This window comes from Citrus clementina, unplaced genomic scaffold, assembly GCF_000493195.1.
Source record: "Citrus clementina cultivar Clemenules unplaced genomic scaffold, Citrus_clementina_v1.0 scaffold_1, whole genome shotgun sequence".
Classification (NCBI taxonomy): domain Eukaryota; kingdom Viridiplantae; phylum Streptophyta; class Magnoliopsida; order Sapindales; family Rutaceae; genus Citrus; species Citrus x clementina.
Genome location: NW_006263303.1, coordinates 1,969,658 through 1,990,709, shown reverse-complemented (window position 1 = coordinate 1,990,709; position 21,052 = coordinate 1,969,658). Strand labels below are relative to the sequence as shown.

The 21,052-nt window shown below is 32.9% G+C and overlaps 2 protein-coding genes across 6 annotated transcripts; both read right to left on the bottom strand.

Annotated features, from left to right (window-relative positions):
• Positions 1-8,385: 8,385 nt before the first annotated feature.
• LOC18054784 (EG45-like domain containing protein) lies at positions 8,386-9,172 on the bottom strand. Of its 2 annotated transcripts, XM_006450399.2 has the most exons (3): positions 9,003-9,172; positions 8,598-8,874; positions 8,386-8,502 (listed from the first exon to the last, which is right to left on the bottom strand). In XM_006450399.2, the coding sequence occupies exons 1-3, from the start codon at positions 9,109-9,111 to the stop codon at positions 8,496-8,498; spliced, it is 393 nt and encodes a 130-aa protein (XP_006450462.1). In that variant the 5' UTR covers positions 9,112-9,172; the 3' UTR covers positions 8,386-8,495. The 2 variants fall into 2 exon arrangements, with proteins under 2 accessions (XP_006450462.1, XP_024034204.1); XM_024178436.1 differs by lacking the exon at positions 8,386-8,502 and having other exon boundaries at positions 8,552-8,874.
• Positions 9,173-12,966: 3,794 nt separating this feature from the next.
• On the bottom strand, positions 12,967-20,748 carry LOC18054782 (AFG1-like ATPase). 4 transcript variants are annotated; one of them, XR_002903953.1, is made up of 16 exons: positions 20,338-20,748; positions 19,928-20,064; positions 19,695-19,837; positions 19,309-19,454; positions 18,994-19,073; positions 18,514-18,771; positions 17,830-17,940; positions 17,450-17,572; positions 17,084-17,205; positions 16,936-17,005; positions 16,096-16,188; positions 15,499-15,626; positions 14,799-14,940; positions 13,937-14,090; positions 13,573-13,635; positions 12,967-13,253 (listed from the first exon to the last, which is right to left on the bottom strand). XR_002903953.1 is itself a non-coding variant. In XM_006450396.2 (14 exons), the coding sequence occupies exons 1-14, from the start codon at positions 20,471-20,473 to the stop codon at positions 13,998-14,000; spliced, it is 1,782 nt and encodes a 593-aa protein (XP_006450459.2). In that variant the 5' UTR covers positions 20,474-20,748; the 3' UTR covers positions 13,771-13,997. The 4 variants fall into 4 exon arrangements, 3 of the variants coding, with proteins under 3 accessions (XP_006450459.2, XP_024033773.1, XP_024033772.1); XM_006450396.2 differs by lacking the exons at positions 12,967-13,253; positions 13,573-13,635 and having other exon boundaries at positions 13,771-14,090; XM_024178005.1 differs by lacking the exons at positions 12,967-13,253; positions 13,573-13,635 and having other exon boundaries at positions 13,771-14,090; positions 20,333-20,399.
• Between the last annotated feature and the right edge of the window lie 304 nt (positions 20,749-21,052).

Sequence of the window (21,052 nt, the reverse complement as noted above, 5' to 3'; positions counted from 1 at the left end):
CTCTCTTTTCTTAGTTCTAATAGCAAAAAGTCTAACCCTTTTACCTTCGTTGGCTACCTTTTTATAGGTCCTCCTGACTCCAGACCTTCCCCTTATTTGCGCTCGTTATCCTCCCACCTCTCGGACGTGGATGCTCCATTTCTGTAATCGTGGGTGGATGCGTGGCCTTAGTGCCTTGATTTTCGGATTGCAGAGCCCGCCGCACCAATTCTCGTTGACCGGGTCTCCTCGATTAAAACCTTTAGCAGGAATGCTCCATGCTACAGCAAGAGCCCAGCCTCGTGGACGGCATGCTCGCGGACGAGCAGAATATTTCTGCTCATGCTCCCCGGTCACCAGTCTCTTACAGGACACACCTGTTCGCAGAACTCTGCCATCAGATATCTGCTCATCATGTCTGGTCTCGTCGACGTACTTCTCCCAAACAATGACAATCGTGAACAATATCATATTTACATGCTATTAAAAACAATAAAAATCATTGAAATAATTTCTGAAAATTTTAATTAAACAGAACAAATACTGGCAAGTGACAGATCCGGGAGAGCAACAGCGGCTGGGCGAAGACGGAGCAGTGGCTGAGCAAAGACGGAGCAGCAGCGGCTACGGCGGAGACAGAGTAGCAGCAATGGCTGAGACAAAGTAGCGACAGCCGCTGGCACACCAAGAGAGAGTGGACCGGGAAAAATAAGGAGAGAGAGATGTTGGATGAAGATAAGGGGAGGGAGAGAGTGCAGATTTGATGCAACTGGATCGAGAAAGCTGCGGGGGAAGAGAGAGCGGTAGTGAAGAGAAAATGAGGAGGAGGGTCACGATGTTGCTTTTGTTTTTTAATTCATTTTTAGGTTTAGTTTGTACTATTTGGAGAACATGTTTTCAGTTTGCTAGTTATAATAATGAATCCGGATTTTGTGTTTTGTAATTTGTTTTTTGAAATTAATCCACCGAACATGTATTATATGTGTATTATGAAAACGAAAATGAAAACACTGATTGGAAAAGGGTACCGAACATGCCCTTATATTCTCTAGACCAAAAGTAAAGAGAAATAAAATAAATAGGGTTTGCCTACCTTACGTTAAATGTAAGGTACAATCCTCTCTCCAGTAGTGGGTCCCAATAAAACTCATTTTTTAACTTTGTGAGAGGGTTGTACCTTACGTTTAACGTAAGGTAGCAGCTCCCAAATAAATATAGTAAACGCAGAACAGAATTGACCAACTTAAAAGGAAAATATTTTTCTTCAAAAAAAAAAAGGAAAATATTTTAATAAGATATTTGTTATGGGTCTCAGTGCATATTTAGTTGGAGTTCGGCAATAGTCATCAAAATTTACTAAATTTCATATATTATTTAATTACATTTTGATTAAAGCTTTTGTTAATCAAATAAATTATTTTATCTTTATTAGTAAAAATTTAAATTCTTGAGAGTAGAGGTTGCGGATCTTTTAAATTGGCTAAAGTATATTTAATTTGTTTTATAATATTATATCATTCATTTCATAATATAACTTTAAAACATTATTTAAAAATAATTTTTTAATTTTTAACAGGAAATTTTATTGATAACCAAATAACACAATACTTTTTTTTTATATGAACTCTATTCGTTAAAGATTCAATAATAAAAAAAATTACTTACATAAATTTTATTTTAAAAAATTATATCAAAATGAAGCCTTGTGACCATAGCAATACCATCACCAACATTAGCTAAAAGGCTTTTCTGAGGCCCAAATATGGTATCGAGAAAGCCCAGTCCGCATCTACAGCAGCAGCCCGCCACATCCCGCAGTCTGAGATAGAGCAATGTACATTATCAAAATGCTTTCTCATGGAATAATTTTTGTTACAAGTTTTCGATTACGCCTTTGTAAATGCATGCAATCCTAATGTTTACTCACTTTAGACTTGGAAGGAGACAAAGATATTGACAGAAAATACATGCAACAATTTGGATGGATTAGAAGTAAAAAAAACAATTTTTTTGTAAATGGTGGATCGATGTTCTCAAGTCTCAACAATATTAATAATACCGGTTTGAGCTCCCAGGGGACCGTCATATAGAATAGGAATAGATATATCATATTAATATTTATGGGAGTAAATTTTAAAATTAGTGTCAATATATTTTTAGACTGATCTATAAATTCATGTTTCATCAGAAGAAATGAGAGGAGAAGAGAGACATGGAAAGGAGAAAATCGTGGGATGAAAAAATGAGGGTGAATATTAATTTTATTGTCCAAATTAACATAAAATTCATTTCTTCTCCCCTTATTGTTAATTTTTTTTAATGCTCTCATCATCTTCTCCCTCACATTTCCTTTAACTTCTTTGAACCAAGCATACTAGTATTCAAATTCCCAAAAGATCTAATATCGATATCGTAATATATATGTAGACTATAATAAAAGAGAATGAAAATATATAACCTGTTAAAAGGTCAGCTACTGGTGTGTTTGTGTCCTCAACCACAAGCTAGTGGTAGTAGATTTTCAAGTTGGTATTGATAAGTCTTTGGACTTCACTGCAAGATATGTACTTAAATTACTAGTAAGCTTTACATTGTAACCAATTAAATAAAAAAATAAAAATATAACCTATTGATTCAAAATGAAAACTCTATTCCGGTAGTACTATAATATGAAAAGTATTGTTGTTTCGTGTGTTATAGTAGCACTGTGACACAAACAGTGATCTTATTGCTATCTTGGTGGCGTGTCTTCTTAGCATTTAAATATCAATGCAGTGCTCTTCTTATAAAATACATTCGTGCTGAAATTACATTAAATTATATTTATAAATTTATTTAAATGTTATCATTGTTTCTCTCTCTCTAACACACACCAAATCTTTATAGCCACACATACGTAATTTACTATCTTTTTTTTTTGGGGGGGGGGAGGGGGGGGGGGATGTTGTGCATTAGGGGTGGGCAAATCCAATCTAACCCAATTAAAATTTGACGGGTTTAGCGAATTATTATGGGTTAATTGGGTCAATTTTTTCGAACCCAATCAACAATTGGTTTGGGTTGGGTCATATAAATAATAATAATAAGAATAATATAAGTCTCAATTGTAAAATCGTAAAAATCAAAACGGCTAATCTATTTTTTATCCTCTTTTTATTTTTTTATAAAAGAGATTATTTTGTTCTTGTATCTATTACTCTAAACTCTAACTCCAAAATTGAAATCACTCTCTTAAATCTCAATTCTCAATCAACTAAGGTACTTTTCTAATGTATTCATTTTATTTTCTTTTATTTTTCTTTATCAAATACTATAAAATGAATAAAATTTTCATAATATAATATTTTTATATTTTATTTCAATAAGTTTTATTTCAATATTCGTATATTTTTCTTTATTTAATTTTTAATTTAAATTTGACTTCAAATCTTCAACCAAATCAACCCAACCCAACCCGACAATTTAAGGGTTGGATTGAGCATATTTATTTAATTTGGTTGGGTTGAGATCATCTCAACCCATTCAATAATGAGTTGGGTTGAATTTTCACAAACTCTATCCAACCCAACCCATGCCCACCCCTGTGTGCATTCGTCATAAATCTCGTTCTACTACTATATTAATTGTAAAAAGATAAAAAAATTCTTGCTAACGAGCTAATCCCTTTATCATGACTGCTCACTTGTTGGCAAATAAACTTCAAAAACAATCTCTCTATACCTCTCTTTTTTAATATTTTCCTTATAAATTAGTTATTTAAGTACTTTTAAACTCTAAATAAAAATGTAACTTTGATTCAAATAAAAGATGGGAATCAATAGTATGGAGATTGATAAGAAGAGTACGAGAAACAAGAATCGTACCTGTATTTGGGGTTTTAAGTGAGCGAGTGTAGGGATGGCAATGGATTGGATCTGACCCAAGATCCACGTGATCCAAATCCAATCGGATCGGATTTGGGTCGGTTTAAAATGAATTTGGATCGGATTTGGATATTGATGTGCGGATTTAAGACGGATATGGAGCAGGTCTGGATTTATCTTAATATCTAAATTCATATCCATATCCACCCATCTTTTAATTTAATTTTATTTTAAAAGTTTCTTAACAATTGTGCAATTATACTGATAATAAATTTTATTCATAGCATATTAGTGGTATTTACCATGCATTTAAACTCTTAAAACTTAATGGTTAGTTTTGTAAATTTAAAGGTCAGCCAGCCTTAAAGCATGTGCATGGAATATTCAAATTGCAAGCCAAGTAATACAACCTGCCAATTTATTTTATTATATTGGCCAAATAATTTTTAAGGAATATAATTATTCATATATTTAGTCAAATATTGTCATAATAAAAATAATAAATGATTGAATATAAATCATATTTAATTTATATGTCATTATCTAATGTTATAGGAATGAGGGTTGGCGTGTCGTGAATATTAGAATGATGAAGGAGACAATAGAATATTAGATTGGTCTTACTCCTGCAATTACTTTTAAAGAATATTTTATTATCTTATTTGTTGTTTTGGTGTAAAAGTATAAGCTACAATATTTATTATATTTTGAGAAAAATTATATAATTTATTTATTATCAATACATTTTAGCCTTCAATTTTCATTCTAAAAAATTATTACTTTTTAATTGATGAGTTTTAGAATTCATGACAAATTTAGAGCAGATTTGAATTTTAATTTTTTTTCGGATTTGGAGCAGATATAGATATTTATTTCTTTTTTGGATCTGGATATGGAGCGAAAAATATGGATTCATGACGGATCTAGAGCAGATACGAATCTTAATTTTTATTATGGATCTGGATCTGGAGCAGAGTAGATCCAACCCATATCTGCCCATTGTCACCCCTAAGCGAGTGTGGATTAGAACAACTGAACATGGGCGGCGGTACTAGAATTAAAGCAGGTGTAAATTGAAAATAGCTATTATGGATTTTCTAACATTATTTAAAGGGGTACACATAATAAAGGGCTTTCAATAGAATGTTAAGGGGTGCCAACCGCCAAAGCTGCACCCTTTTTCATTAGAGTAAAACACTGGCCCTTAATGTTTCGATGAGGGCCCAAATTCATTCCACTAATAAAGCCCATTTCCCAACACCAGCAGCCACCCAAAAGCTGAGGCATAACAATTATTTGATTTCGAGTTACGTATGTATGTATAAATTATCGTATGTATTTATTTTATTTTTTTTGGTGGCAATCCTAACGTGTAATTTTTACGTGCATGGAATGTGATAAAGATACATGGGACGATTTTGATTTAAAAGTAACAAACTTATTTTGGTGCCTTGCCTGTTTTATTGAAAGAGGTTGGTGCCTGCAACTAGGGGATGATTTAGAAACTTTATTAATAGCTAGGGAGTGATATAAATTTTAAAATATTGACCATAATGTCAAAATTTGTTTTAAATAATTACCTCCACCCAAATATAATTTTTTTTTTCTAAAATGAATAGGAAATTAAAAGAAAATTATTTTTGAGTGGGGTCAGCTGCCCCCAAACCCTCGAATGTACACGTGCATCTGCCTACAACACATCATGATTTCATATATTGGTCTGGTTGTTTGTCATCATTTCACATTGCTATAACTTGTAGGAAAGGGAAGGGAAGCGATATCTCTCATAGCTGCTATAGTTAGCAGTTGCCATGCTTTCACATTGTTATATATATACATATAGGAATTTAGGGATTCATTGTAAGCATGACAAGCATATATATATATAATAGAGTAAATATCTATAAATGCATATATACTACAAGACTCAAAAGAGTCTCATGCGTAGATATGAAACTAATTAATTACGCTGTCGATCAACATACACACACCACATATAATAGCGATGAACAACAAGTGGTTTGAAATATAATATACACTAGTGCTACACATCCTTAATTTTTTATTCTAAAAAGTTATCTCAAAATAATGTGTCATTAGTTGAGTGGTTGATAATTATTTACAAGATCCAAGTGAATTAATTGTATTATCTCACCAACCAATTGATAAATGACACATCATTTGAAATAATTTTTTGAAATAAAAAATTTAAGACGTGTAGCATCACTCATATAATATTACGTCGCAATCAGCATTAATCATTACTTTGTCTTCCCATCTTAATTTTTAGTCGCACGGTTGGATATTTTTCAAGGCTTATTAATGAATGACAGTTGAGGAGGGAACGCAACACCAAACGTATACGCGTTGCCCGCGAAAGCTGTTTGAAGCGTGGTGCCGACACCATGACGCATCATCGCTTCATTTGATCAATTGCTTCGGCGTATCACCTAGTTGTCATACGTAGACTGTAAATTGATTTCGGGGGTTTGCTAAGTAGAGGTGTACAACGGCTGAATGGTTACAAGATTACGCAAGGTTTTCTTTAAATATAAGTAATTTCAATGTTTTCTATTTTTTGCACTCATAAAACACTACATACGTGTTTGTGTTCGGTCGACCATCTTTTAAAACATAAAATTCGTTTTACACTTTTACTCCCAAAAAAAGAAGGGAAACATTTTTTTTTCTTCTTTTTCTTGTTTTTTCATTGTAAGTCCTAAATGAAGAACTCTCTTCTACCATTTTCTCAAAATAATAATAGTAACATCATCATCATCAATAATAATAATAGTAATAGAAATATATTTGTTATTTATGTTTTTGTACATCAATTAAACCAAATATGTATAGTTTATCATTTTTCCTTAAACGAATAAAATTGATAAGATAACCTAATTTATTCTTAAAATTAAAATAATCAAAATAATTAAATAATAAAAATGATTAACTATTACTTCAAACTTAGTTAATGAAAATTACTCTAATAATAATTCTTTAAAATATTCTTACCAAATGTGTTTTACTTTTTCTTACTTTTAGGATTATTTTTAAAAAATGATATTGAACGTATTTTTAAATTTTAAAATAATATTTTTATTCTCTTTTTTTTTTTTTTTATAAAAATAGCAATTTGAAAATGATACCGAATGGGCTCTTTAATTTCCATGTACAAGCGAATTCTGATGTATGGTAATTTTTTACTCAAAAATCTTGATAAATTTATGATAGAAATGGGTACTATGTACTTTTTTTTAGGGCTTATTTCTTTCTAGATTTAAAGCTTCTATAAGTTTTAGGTCTATACAACTATAAACAACATATCAATCTTTGCAGCATACTTGTTATTGTACACTTCAATTGGTTAGATCATTTAGGACGAAGGATTACTTAAAATAGCTTAAGGATATCCCTACTAAAGGTCTCATAAATTTTTCCGTAATAAGTGGATGTATCATTTCTTTTTTTTTAATATTAATTACACATCAGAATATTGTATTATACAAATATTTACAAATTGATATTTACAATCAGATATATAACTGAGACTTACATTATTACATTAATTCTATGAACTACATGCTCAGACATATGACCCTCACATACGAGGGATGTTTCTATTCCACTCGCATTTTACAAGGAAGAAAGACTTTACAAATTAACTTCATACAATTTTTTACTTAATTGAGGGAGGTTGAGCATATGAAGACTCGAACCACTATCTTTATAACTCTGCTTAACTTTGAGAGCAATGATTTACCACTAGGTCAAAACCCAAGTGGCTAAGTGGATGTATCATTTTAAGACACGCGGATGTACTGATTTTTCTCCTTGTTCATCAATACAATATAATAATAATAATAATAATTTGTCCATTGGTCTTTAATTTGTAATTCTCTATTGTAATAAATTGTCCATAAATTATTCCAAAAACACATGGTATAAAATTAGTATTATACTTTTATTAGTTGGAAATGAAAAAGAATTGAAAGTTATGTCGTGCGTTTAAGTTTCAATAATAAAGAAAAGTTTGCATGCAATCATATCGCTGAATTAAAGTAAAGGTCCCTTATTTCCATTAGGTCCCCTCACCTGCTTATTGGTGTGGATACAAGGATGCGTACGTTGCAATTAATAATGCTTAGAAATATATATATATATATCATTATTTTTTTGTCTTTACCCACGTAGGTTCATTTAAAATAAACTAATATATACCAACAAGTGTGTAGATTAGCTGGTACGAGGTTGTTCTGATTTAACTAAAGTTATCGGTTTGAGACTTAGGAATGCAGCTGCGTTAAATACTCGTTAGGAGAGCTTTGTTGTCCTATTGGTCCTATCCGTCTCGAATTTGAATTAGTTGAGAATCAATGTAATCTCCGGATACCAAATGTTTTAATACAAAAAAAAAAAAACTAATATATTATATGAATATCATTGTACAGGTACCTCATCTATCATTTATTATACAGCAATACAACTGTAATTTCTATAATCTATGTTTCTCAAGTTTCTAATTAAAACACACACACACACACACATATATATAGATATAGATATGTATAGTAGCTAGCATGCATCATATTCATATATCACGCTTCTTGATTATATCATTACCAGCTCATTTTGTACTTTCCGAATCTTGAAGAGTCATATCCTGCAGCCACATATAAAATTAAGAGTTAGTTGATAGAATCAACAACAAATTAATAAAAAGCAGTAGCATTGAGATGATCATGAGAAGATGCATACTGGACATATTCAACGTTGATTTTTGCATCAACACGGGAGATTGCTTGAAAAGCATCATTCGAGAGGACGATAGTTGAAGGGCAGGGTGATGTTCGGCAAAAATCCACAACCTTAACGTCAATGGTGCTGCCCTTGCATGGTTTGTTGTTACCGCTTATGCATCTCATCCGGTAACGCCTTCCACAGGCTGCGCCGTTATCCCACAAGCCTTCACCCACCGCGACAAACAAGTTCCCCGGTGGGAACTGGTCTTGTCTGTTGCCGTTGCATCTCGTTGCTGCATGCAGGAAAAAAAAAAAAAACATTACTATGAAGGTGCTTCATCACGTGCGTGCAAATTAATTAATAATTAGCTGTATGTATATACACATGATTCATGTATATATGTATATGATTTTTACTCACGTAGGTATGGTGGATGATAAGCGGTAGCAGTGCCAATATCCGCGAACACGAAGCTTAATTCTGTGCTTAATAAACTTAATATGATTGTAAACACTAAGAGTACTGCCATACAGTAATTAACCAGTGTGCAAAATGAGACACTTAATATTAATTGGGTAGTTTAATATTGCTAGCTGTATGACATAAGCTAATTGGAAGCTGCCCTATTTATAGATAGATATGGAAGCGCGTCTCTTGAGTATGAACGAATTTATTCAAGTTCGATTTTAGTTAGCTTTTCGGCGTTGATTGGCTTTTTCCAAAAGTGAAGAAGGTTCAGGTCTTAAGTTTGACAATAATTAAAATCCCAATTTTCTTCTAGAGGAATGGCGTCATGGATTCTTGATGAAGTGGACCACTTTAATTTGAAAAATAATATTTAACCCTACCTCATCAATTTCATGAAGACAGATTTTTTGAACATATTTGTCATTATTTCAAAAATTGGGACAGCCTTATTATTATCTCAATTTTAATTTATTCTTGTCTCGAATGAGATTGTGGTGAACTCTCTATCATATCTCATAGGTCATAGCATTTATCTCTTAACTAAAAGTAATGGTATCACACGAGAATGATGAGCAACCAAAATTTATATTTTAAAAAGAAGAATAAGCTCGCGATCTAGGAATCTGTCACGTGGTTTTGGTAACTTTTTTTCATATAAAATTAAACTGCTATTGGCAGCACAATTTAGAAGTGGAAAAAGTAAACAGACCCATTAACTGCACAAAAACAGTTCCCAATTGGTGGAATTTATTTGTGGTATTTCGGAGTGAGTGTTGCTAAGAATGCATAATCTCAAATGGCTGTAAATAAATATTAGGTCGTACTTTTCCTTCAGAAGGTTGGGTTTCTGATGAAATATTTGACATGTTCATGAATTTTACATGGATCCCATTTTCTCAAGGTTGGTATCTATCAATAGAAAAAGCCAATAGAAGATTCATATACGTTCTTACTTCCAGAAAAGTCAATCTATCTGGAGTCTGACGTACAGCTTTCAATCTAGATGAATCCAGAAGAGATCAGCTTTCAATCCTGTGTGACACTAGCTTTACAGCTTCCTACGGCGCATATATTAAGCTATTAGTTGCTTGATAAATATTCAAGTAGTTAAACAAAAACATATGGCTAGTTTTCTTTCAAAGATTTGACTTCTTCAATTTAATAAATGGGATTCAGTTGAGATCTTGAGTGGGATACGCTTAGCCGCAAGGTCACGAGGCTGAGAGGTGACAATGGTTGATAAAAAGGCATTGCCTTTATGAAGGCACGATTAATAAGATTTATCTCAAGTTAGTGCGTAATCTATGCTATTGGGTTCTAGCACAGGATTAAATCTATCATCAATTTGGCCGCAATTTTAGCGGATGGCAGCCACAGTCAAGGTTTGCTCCAAAAGAAGCCGCTCGGCCTTTGGCGGCGTCCCCATATTAAAATATGGAGACTTAATTTTTCTTACGAAATATGAGTAGAACAAACGTTCTTTGAATATTATTGAGGGTAAAAATCTTTATAGTACTTCATAAATTCAATATAAGTTAATCCTAATAATTATTTGATTGTAAATATCAGCAGTTGTCTCATATAATATCAATAGTATTTTTATTATAATATCAATGTAAAAAAAATTAGGTTAAAGACATGAGTTTACTCCAATAGATAATTAAATACAATCATTATTTTAAAAGTAGATATCAAAATCTCTTACCATTGGTGAATTCTGCCAATTTAAATGAAAACCAAAGCATTATTGTACATTTGTACATGGATTTTGAGATACATAATAGAATATTGATCACCGTGAGCATTACAATACATTAAAGACCAATTTGGGAATGTTATAACTTCTAAAATGATTGTTATTAGTTGTGCTGTAAAAATAATCAGTTGTGAAGAGAATCAGTTAAGTGTTTGGTAAATTTTGTTTTCAAAAGTACTGTGAGTTTTGAAAACAGTTATGCACGTTTGATAAATTTTACTGTTAAACTGCTAAAAGAAAATAAATGACTAAAATATACATAATGTAGGATAAAATTTACTTATACATATAAAAACATGTACATATAATATTTTTAATTGTATATTATAATAATTTTTACCAAAAATAAAAATTTATAATATATTGATTTTATTTTTTATCTTAAAACAATTGATAATTAAATTTATAATATAGTAAAACAAATTTAATAATAATTCGACCAACAAATTGATATTAATAAATTTATATTGATGAATTATTATAAAAATTTATTAAAATATTGATTTTGTTTCCAATTTTAATAAGGCTAATTTTGGGTTTAGATAATAATTTTAAAGATGTTTATGAAATTGTATTGAAGAATAAAATTAATTTTCAAAATCATATCTAAAAGTTACTACCTCTCTGCTTTTCAAAATCAGCTGTAGGAGGGGTTGATTTTGACAAAAGTGATTTTGATGATTTTTTATCAAACACTAAAATTAGCTTTTAGATTTTCAAAATCACTTTTAAGCCTCTCAAAAACAATCTCAAACGGGTCCTAAACCCTTACTTTTCTTCATCCAAATAAATGAAATTCATTACCAAAAAGCAGCTCAAATGCACATTTCTAAAATGTTGAGATCTAAGAGCATCTCCAAAAGTCTCTATTAATTTTACTTTCAAATATATATTTGCTTACTTATGTGGCAACAAAAGAGAGTGAAAAAATATGTTATTCTTCAAAAGGCTCTTCAAATATAAATAAATTAATATTACTTTAATCAAATAAATATTTTTTCAAAAGAAAAATAAATGGTAATTAAAGCATTTATCTCTCTCTCCTCTCTCTCTCTCTCTCCAATAAAAAATAATAAAATATAAATTGATTAGGGAGAAAGCAATTCTACAAATTTGAAGAGAGATAATCATTTCTTATTTGAAGATTTTTAATTAGAGTGTTTTTAAAACTTTAAATACTGACATGACTCTTTAAATAAGCAATAAAATCTTATTTGAAGAACTTTTAAGAGATGCTCTAACTACATTATAGTAAGGATGCAATAGGGAAGGGAAGGGAGCGGACTAACGTCGCCGCATCCATTCCTGATATTCTACATATGTTCTCGTTCCCGTCAAAATTGTTTGAGCTTTGAGGAGAGGGGATGAGGATCCTTAAATAATAACAAGGGATTTTCAAGGGGTCCTGAATTTCTGAATATTTGAGCCTTGAGAAGAGGGGATGAGGATTCCTAAATAATAACAAGGGATTTTCGAGGGGTCCTGAATCTCCGAATAACTGATATGTTTTTAGTTTTCCAACTTAATATAATCATATTAACCTAAAAATGTATAAAATAAAATGAGAATGTTTATGAATGAGTCTTATTTCATTTTTACTCCATCAAACTTTTGATATATATAATATATAAATAATACTTTTCAAAACAAAATTCAAATAATGTGATTTTTTATATAATACTGACGCAAGTACTGTCCATGAGCCACTTGGCCACCAATTATGGCACGACAAATGCCCCGAGCCCAGCTGCTAACTGACGACACAACGAGCTGAGCTGCTTGGCCACAGATGATGCGCATTGCTATTAGGCTATGATAAAATAAGAACTACTTAGGCACTAGATGTAGTGTGAATAATTTAGAAAAGATGAGTGAGAATGTAAAAAAATAGCTTAGGATTTGATTTATGGATCGTGGGTTTACGGGCTTGTGGTTGTGTTAAGTCTTTGTACAAACGAATATTTATATTATTTCAACAAATATTTTTAAATTGGTTATTTACACTAATATTTAATAGTTTATAATTTAAATTTTATTATTTATTCACTAATAATTTAAAAAAAAATAAAAAAAAATTAAAAAAGGAAAAATGGGAAAATGAAGAGGGAATGAGAATTTCAGTTTATCCATGTCCCTTCCATGAATAAGAAATTGAATAAAAAATTATCATTGTCCCCTCTAAAAAAAAAAAAAAAAAAAATTATCCCGCATACCCTCTCAAAATGAAAAATCCCCATGACTCCTATCCTCGTGAAGATTTCTGCCATTCATACATTACAGCACACCTTCGAAGTCTTCCAGCAGCCACAATGTAATCATTGTTGCATCCCACCAGTGCAGCCGCACACGAACGCTTTACTTAATGGCTTTACATATTATTATGCGCTGAGTGACAAATATAGGGATCTTAGAATTGGCCAGGAATCAATCAACTCAAAAAACGACACCTGACATTGTACCATGGGTAAGCGATTAAACAATCAGTTAACTATAAGTAAATGTTATCATATAATTAGTGGCAGAATATTTATCCCAAAGGGTTTTCTGCTCGTATAATCCAGGGATCATATTCTTGTGAGAGAGACCCAGATCTGCTTTTATTAGTTGGTTTAGCACTTTAGACCAAAATGTTAAAAAAAAAAAAAAGGTAGATTCCCACATTGTAAAGAACTTTCTAAGGGAAAAGAAAAAATCAACTAATATTTTTCAACTGCTTAAATCCAAATTCTAGGCCTAGGACGATCACACTGATCTCATCACACTGACCTCATTTGGAAGCCGTAAGCCTCCGAACCTCTTCAGCAAAGATGGTCATGATCTCAGCTCCAACTACATGTGATTCACACACATGCAAAAAGATCTGTTTGTCACTTGCACACATGATCTTCCAAGAATATGCATAGTTTAATCTAGAGCCAGTATAAACAAAACTAAAGTGGAGAGATGCTTCATAAGGCAATATAGTCATGTTGGTGAGAAATGAATCAATGCATTTTTATTCGTGTTATCAGATCTCACAAAGACAATTTCAGCATAGATACCCATTAAGAATGTAAAATTGATTTATTTTAATCTCAACATAATCTAATGAATAGAAGATGATAGAAAAAGAATATGCATTCTTATATACCCAATGTTGAAAGAAACCCTGTAGATCAAATGGTTTTGTTTCTCTCAACAAGTTAGATAATCTACATATTCTTGGTGCTGTTCCGGAAATAAGGATGAAGAGAATGAACTCCTTCAAGGTATAAAGGTGTCTGCATTTCGATCAAGCGAGAGACCTGCATAGATAGCCTTTCTCTTAGCAGAATACATGTAACTATTAGAGGAACTACTTGATCCAAAAGCTTAAGCTCGTAGGCAAGGGTTCAGTATTTAAGACAAGTCTTAACAGTAGCAATTTGTTGTCTTATTTAATATCGATTGTGAGCAAAAACCCAGTAAACAAAACAAGAGCAGAGAAAAAATTCCATTTGGTATTGCTGACTAGCAGCTGTGGCTTTTAGTGTTTGGTAGACACTTGCAACTATAGTTAAGAGGTTAAGATGAATGTACAGTTTGATGAAAAACATATACTATCCTTACAATATCTCAAAAATTTTAACTGTAAAAGTGTTATTTCCAAACATTCAACTTTTATTTCATAACTAGAGCTTCTATTTCACACCTGTGGCTACCTTAATACCAAACAGAACTTATGTTGACGTAGCCATCATTAATATCCACCACTAGTGTAGAGACAGTCACAAACCACTGATCAAGAACAATATTTATTTACGCTTACTTCAAAAATCACTGGCCAAGCAAGCCACATAACATTGTTCAAGTCATAGAAAGCCAAATCTTCAATATCAGCTTAAATATGGAAACTTTTTTGTTTTTTGTTTTCCTTTTATTTATTCATTTATTTTTAATTTAAATATAAAAGAGAAGAAGGGAGAGCCCCGACAATCAATTTGAGTGATCGAAGAAAGAAAAATCCCGCTCACCGCTCGACGGAAGGCAAACAATTCTTCTTGGCCAGATAGCATGGAAACAATACCAGCTGGTGCGCCCCCTGAACTCACTGAGCCTTCTGCTAGAACATCCCGACGAAGTTTCCCACCTTCTATCTCTGTTTCGAATTGAACACTGGTACAGACAAAGCCCATGTCAGTCATACAAATACAAAGTCAAGATCAAAAGATTGTCAATGATGAAAAATGGGCAGGGCCCCTAGTTAAGCAAATGCTTGATTGAGATGTTCTGAATGCAGTTCTAGAAAAGTGAAAATAAATTTTAAACATTGCTAAACTGTCAGTCAGTCATACAATCGAATTCCTTCATTTTGAGCTCCGAGGTCACATAGAGATTACTAGATTATAGCCAGGGCTATTCTATTGAAGATATAAGTTTATAAAAAAGAAAAAATAAAAAAGAATTCATTTTAAAGCAACTTATGAACAAGGTTTCTTATGATTGCAGCTCCAGGAAAACTTCCACAAAAATGCTTATTCACCTTTTTTTTTTTTTTTTTTTTTTTGCTTTTTCTCTTTTTGGCAACCACCCAAGGGCTTGAGCCGCAATTACTATATGAAATTAATAATTGGGAGACTGGCTTAGAAATGAAGCCATCAGCAGATTCAAGAACAAGTTTGGAATATTAAGATCTCCTGGTATCAACATTCTCGAGGAATCATAAGTACTTACCTTTCCAAATCAAAAAGTGTACCCTCTTCAGTTCCTTGAAATAAATCATCAATTGAAGAAGCTGCTGAGCAGAATAGGCAGCAATGGTGGTTGTATAGCTCATCAATGAGGGTGATAAACCTACGTGCCTGAAAAGTGAAGCAAATTGAAATGAGTGGGATTAAAAATTCAACAGTAGTGTACCCATAGTCAGTCAGCATTGAAATTTAAAAATAAAGTTATCAGGGCTTAAAAATAGCTGGCTGCTTGTTAAGGAACCAAATGCCAATACCTATACCAATGGTAGCCCCAACCAACTAGTTCTGGAGTATAGTTAAGTATATATTTTATGATGCTCATGAGGTACAGCAGCACATGAAGACTCTTAAAGTAGATGAGTTTCTAAGAGGACTGACATTATCTTGCATAAAGAATGAGTCTTAAGACTTTCTAAGTCTCTTGTTTTTCCCTCAACTCCAATCAACAAAACAATGTTTTTATAGTGCAATCACATCGATTGTGCACATGAGTTCTTCAAGAACAAGAAACTAGTTCAATGAAATTTCAGTTTCCAGCGCCCCCCCCCCCTGCAAGAATTAGAAATGTAGCAAAATGTACCTTGTCACGAATTCGCATACTCATTACTGGGATGTTAGTGATGAATACAGTGTGATAATTATGTGCTACGGCAATATAGTCAGCTGCACCAACCTGCAGACATTTGAGACAAAGTGACACAGAATGTCCATGTTTCAAAGAAAAGGAGTGCAAGCAACTGCAAGATCCAGAAAACGATCCCAAATTTAATTGAATAGCCATTTTATGAAGTTTATGATGGAAGAGAAAGACAAATTTTGATAACTAAAACAACTCCATAAACAATGGTGAGATTTTATTAGATCATAGTTCATTTAGGTATCCAGACATAATCAAGAGAACCTTGTCAAAATTTCAATTGTCTTTTCTGGAGCCCATCAGGCCAGTCCCAGTTTCGAGGGAATGCTGTATGGCAAGATGCTAGTTTCCCATCAGGAATTCTAACAGATATGGATCAGCATTATCTTTCTCATTCACAAGATCAACCAAACTCACTTTGTCTAGTATCCTTTTATTTTCACTTTTTTTTTTTTTCAACCAGTGATTTATTATTTTTATCTTCAATTTTATTTCTCTAAATTCTTGTCCTTTGCTTATTCTAGTTTGGAGTACTGATACATCAATAACATCTACAAATGACTGGATAAAGAAAGTAAGTATAGTAATCATAAGTTTCTTAAAACATGGAGAGAATAAGAACCAGGAGCTTCAGATTTTTTGAAGTGATGCAATAAGGATGCACATTCATGCACAAAAATGCATAGAAAGAGGCAACAATTAAATTTATAAATATTTTTTTTCAAAAAAAGGAAAAGATTGGATAAAAGTGGAATATTTATACAGAAAGGGCAAGTGCAATACCGGACGACCACATAGATACTCAAATGTGAAGCGTGCCACTCCATTACAGCTTTGAGGAACTTCCAGTGTTCTAATTTGGTAAAAAAGTATTCTTTTAATTTGCAAATAGAAGACATATTTTATTTGAATGATTAAATTTGGAAATTACCTCCCAAACATTACAGGGATGGTACTGGATATGATTTTCCCTCCAAAATGATTTGTCACCTGACACCACATTGCCTCAAGCTGCCTCACAGCATTATCATCCAGGGGCCAGAAATAGTGAACCTGCATGCGCATGCAAATACAATTTCAACCACTACATACATATGCACAAACACATATAGGTTCAAGTGTGATTGATCCAACAATTAAACAAGGAATACATATAATAAAATGATAAGGACAACGGATAAGAGATGTATATGAATATTTGCCACTCAAGAAAAGGTTTTCAAATGAAGTTGGCAGAAATTGCATGAGCAGAATGAAGAAAACAGCTCAGAAGCAACAAAGCAAAGTAACATGTCACCTGGTCTATAGATCTCTGTGCGATAAGCCGTCGATAATCAACCTCACTTCCAATTGGAATTATCTCACAGTGCTTCTCCAATTTTGCAACAAGCTTTTGAAATATCTCCCGCTGCATGCCATCCTGCATAAGGAACAATAATAAAAACCAAACCATTTTCAATTGATTCGTGGGATGTTCATCTGCAACTATGTAAATAAATTTAGAAATATCTGCAAATAACTAGGTGATTCTACAATACCCTCCAGGGATGTCCCCAAAGATGATAATTGGCCACAAGTGCCACCAGCCCTTACCCAGAAAGATGCAAGTTAGAAGGAATCTAGGAAGGGAGAAAATTAGAAATTTTCATCAAGAAGAAGATATCAACTAAAAAGAACCTGATTTAAATCCCATGGTGCTCGGTTACTGGTGGCCACAAGAACAGTTCCAGTACTCAATAATCTGCTCACAATTCCAGACAAGGCCACAATAGCAAATACATCAACAGTCTGTAACAGAAACCAAAAACTTTGGTATTACAATAGTTGCAAATTCAATGAGCCAATTTTTGAGCAATGGGGTCTAGCATACGATGAAGAACAATTGTTGTACCACAGAAAGGGAAACTACAGAGATTCAGGGGTAGAGGTGGGGAACATAAAATTAAAATGGAACAAGGTGCATCAAACTTCTTGGCCCCATACACATTTTAGTCTTTCTCTGATTGGTAATATCACATATGATAAAAAACTCATGTCTTCTGTCTGAATACAAGGAAAATAGTGTATAACTTTATGGGATATTATTTTCCACTTATTAATCCTTTCCCATTTCCCAATTTTCTAAAACAAGAATTCCCAATGCCTCTTGCTTTCCATAACAAAATCATACTATTTTCCACTGGTTTTAGTACTGGATAGTACGAAAAGCTGATTACACAAATTGTAAGAATTTTATTGGACCTCCTTCGAATGCATGCCCAAATCATTTTGATGGTTGAAAAATAAATTGTCAGAATATGATATCCTAGGACTAAACTTATGTCTTATAGTAAAGCAGATGAGCACCAAGAGTCATCTTACCTGTATCTCATCAAAGCAAAGAATGCTGGCCCCTCTTTGATCTGCATGTTGGTCTACAAGAAACTTATCTGCTACAGCAGGAAGAATGTTTTTCATCTGTACTTCTTGCTTATATTTTTCTTCTGCAGCTACCCATTCCATAACTTTGGAATCAAAGGGAAGATTTGTGATCCAACCAGATATACTTGACCGCAAAGATTTTTCCGCCACTTGATTTTTCCATAACCTATGCATGTGTTCATTAATTTTCAACATAGCCTGCAAAAACATATATTTCATAAAGTGGAAGCAAGTGCAAACTAAAAGCACATACAGCAAAAGCCTGAGATGTACTCAAGTCTCCGTAGGAAAGGGAATCATAAACAGGGGTTCGAAGTTCTCTTCCTTGCTCTCTAAATATTTTTACATGTAATTTAAATACACAGATGTGATCGCAAAGAGTTGTCAAGTCATCAGCATAACACCAAAACAAAAGCTCACCTCATGAAAATGAAACCTCTGTCGATGCTTAACAATTCCTTCAGTGGCACCATAAAACATATCCATAAGCATAGTCTTCCCTGTATAAAACAATTCAATAGTTCATTGTATTCTTATGAGCACACAAATCCTAAGATACCAACAAAGAAGTTCAAAAGCAACGAAACACCACAACTATGACCTAAGTTACCCAAAAAGTGATAGAAATTCCATGATATGGTAGGATGTAAATGGATGGGGAACCAACTAACTGCTACAGATGGATGAATAATTAAAAGCTTAAAAGATACGCATAAATTAGATCTAGTAACACACCGCTTCCAACATTGCCATATAAATAAAGTCCTTTTGGAGCTGGAGGAGCAGTGGGACAGCGACCAACAAGTGAATCCAACTTCCTTTCTCGATTAAGGTATGAAACCCATCTACCCACACCTGGTTCTACATTTTCAGGATTTTTCCTGCGTCAAAAGACAACTATTACGATATCCAAGAACAAAGCCATCAACAAAACTGTTCTTATGATAAATTTCTTTGGTGCTGCTATAATCATCACCAGTAAATAACGTGATATGTACCCAAAAATTAGTTAAGTGCTAGGTGAAAAGAACAAAGAAACGCTATAGTTATCATGAATAAATGCAAACACTTAGTCTAAAACATGGTCATATTCAGGATATGGGACAAATATCATGCCTCACCGAAACATCCATCTCTCTATAAGTGTGTTTCGATGCTTGTTTACTGATGTCCACAAGTCCCCTTGCTGCTTTGACTCAGCTTCCCTTATCAATAGACTGCGCCTCTCATTCTCACGATTCTTCTCCCAATTGGCTAAGTTCACCTGCCAAAAAAAAAAAGAAAAAAGGAGATGATGCACATGACCAATCACTAGAACACCAACTCAAATTCATACTGCATAATCAGACTGTACATGATATTCCTCCATATCTTTTTCATACTGTTCCAATCTCCCAAGCACATTTTCTAATGCCAATGCAACCTTTTCCTGGTTAGGATCATGCTGCAACTTCCCTTGCTCAATCAATTTCCTGTACTGCATCAACGGTCCTGAAGGAAAGAGATTTTTATGCTTTTACACCATATGTAACACAAAACATAGAATTTTAAAAAGCAATCTCATGTTTTCTGTTTGATGAAATTTCCATTGATCAAGAAATTTCATTCAATTCCATCATCAAATTTCCTCCAATAAAAACTAAACTACTGACACCTAATCAGTTTCACTCATTTCAAAATCGTAACGCTATCAAGCGTACAAACGCAAAATCTGAATTTTCAACCAATGGTTAACGTAATTATTAGTGAGAGGAGATACCTTACCTGGAGGCTTTGTGGATGAAGGAGGAAAGTAAAAGCGAACCGCATTTACGCAAAACTTGTCACTGTGAATTCCTGTTTGTCTCGTAAACCGTAGATGGAGAAGCGAAGCAATTGAAGTTATTTTTTTCATTTTCATTTCTCTATTTTTTTTTCCCCCTAATTTTCTCTGCGAATGTGATTGAATTTTCTCATTCGGGCTGTTGCATAACTTGTACTTTAATTACAGGGGGAGACGAGTCGTAGCTCGTAGTCGTAGGTAGCTTCGAGTGACGTGGCCGTTTCAGGAACGGGCAGGCGGGAAAGTTGGAGGTATTTGTTGACGTGGATACGCAATTGACTGTTGGATTGGATGACATGAACTCATCTGTTATGATTCATAATATCCGAGTTCCTCAACTTCTTATTTTATTAATCTACTGTAAGGTTTTCGCTTCTTCTAACAAGATGACGCCTAATAATAAATAAAAGGCATTCCAATTATTTTATTACTGTTAGTCTTAGGAATTTGACACAAATGAACAAATTATGTTCTTGAGAAACCATTGATAACTTAAAGAGTGCTGAGGTAATATGTTATTACTATTATTTATTTCATTTTGGTAAAAAAAAATAATTTTGCTTATGTAATTTTTTTTCCTTTTTTTAACAGTAATTTCTTTATTAATATATCTAGAAAAATATGATTGATATTACAATGCATTGTTATCATAAATAT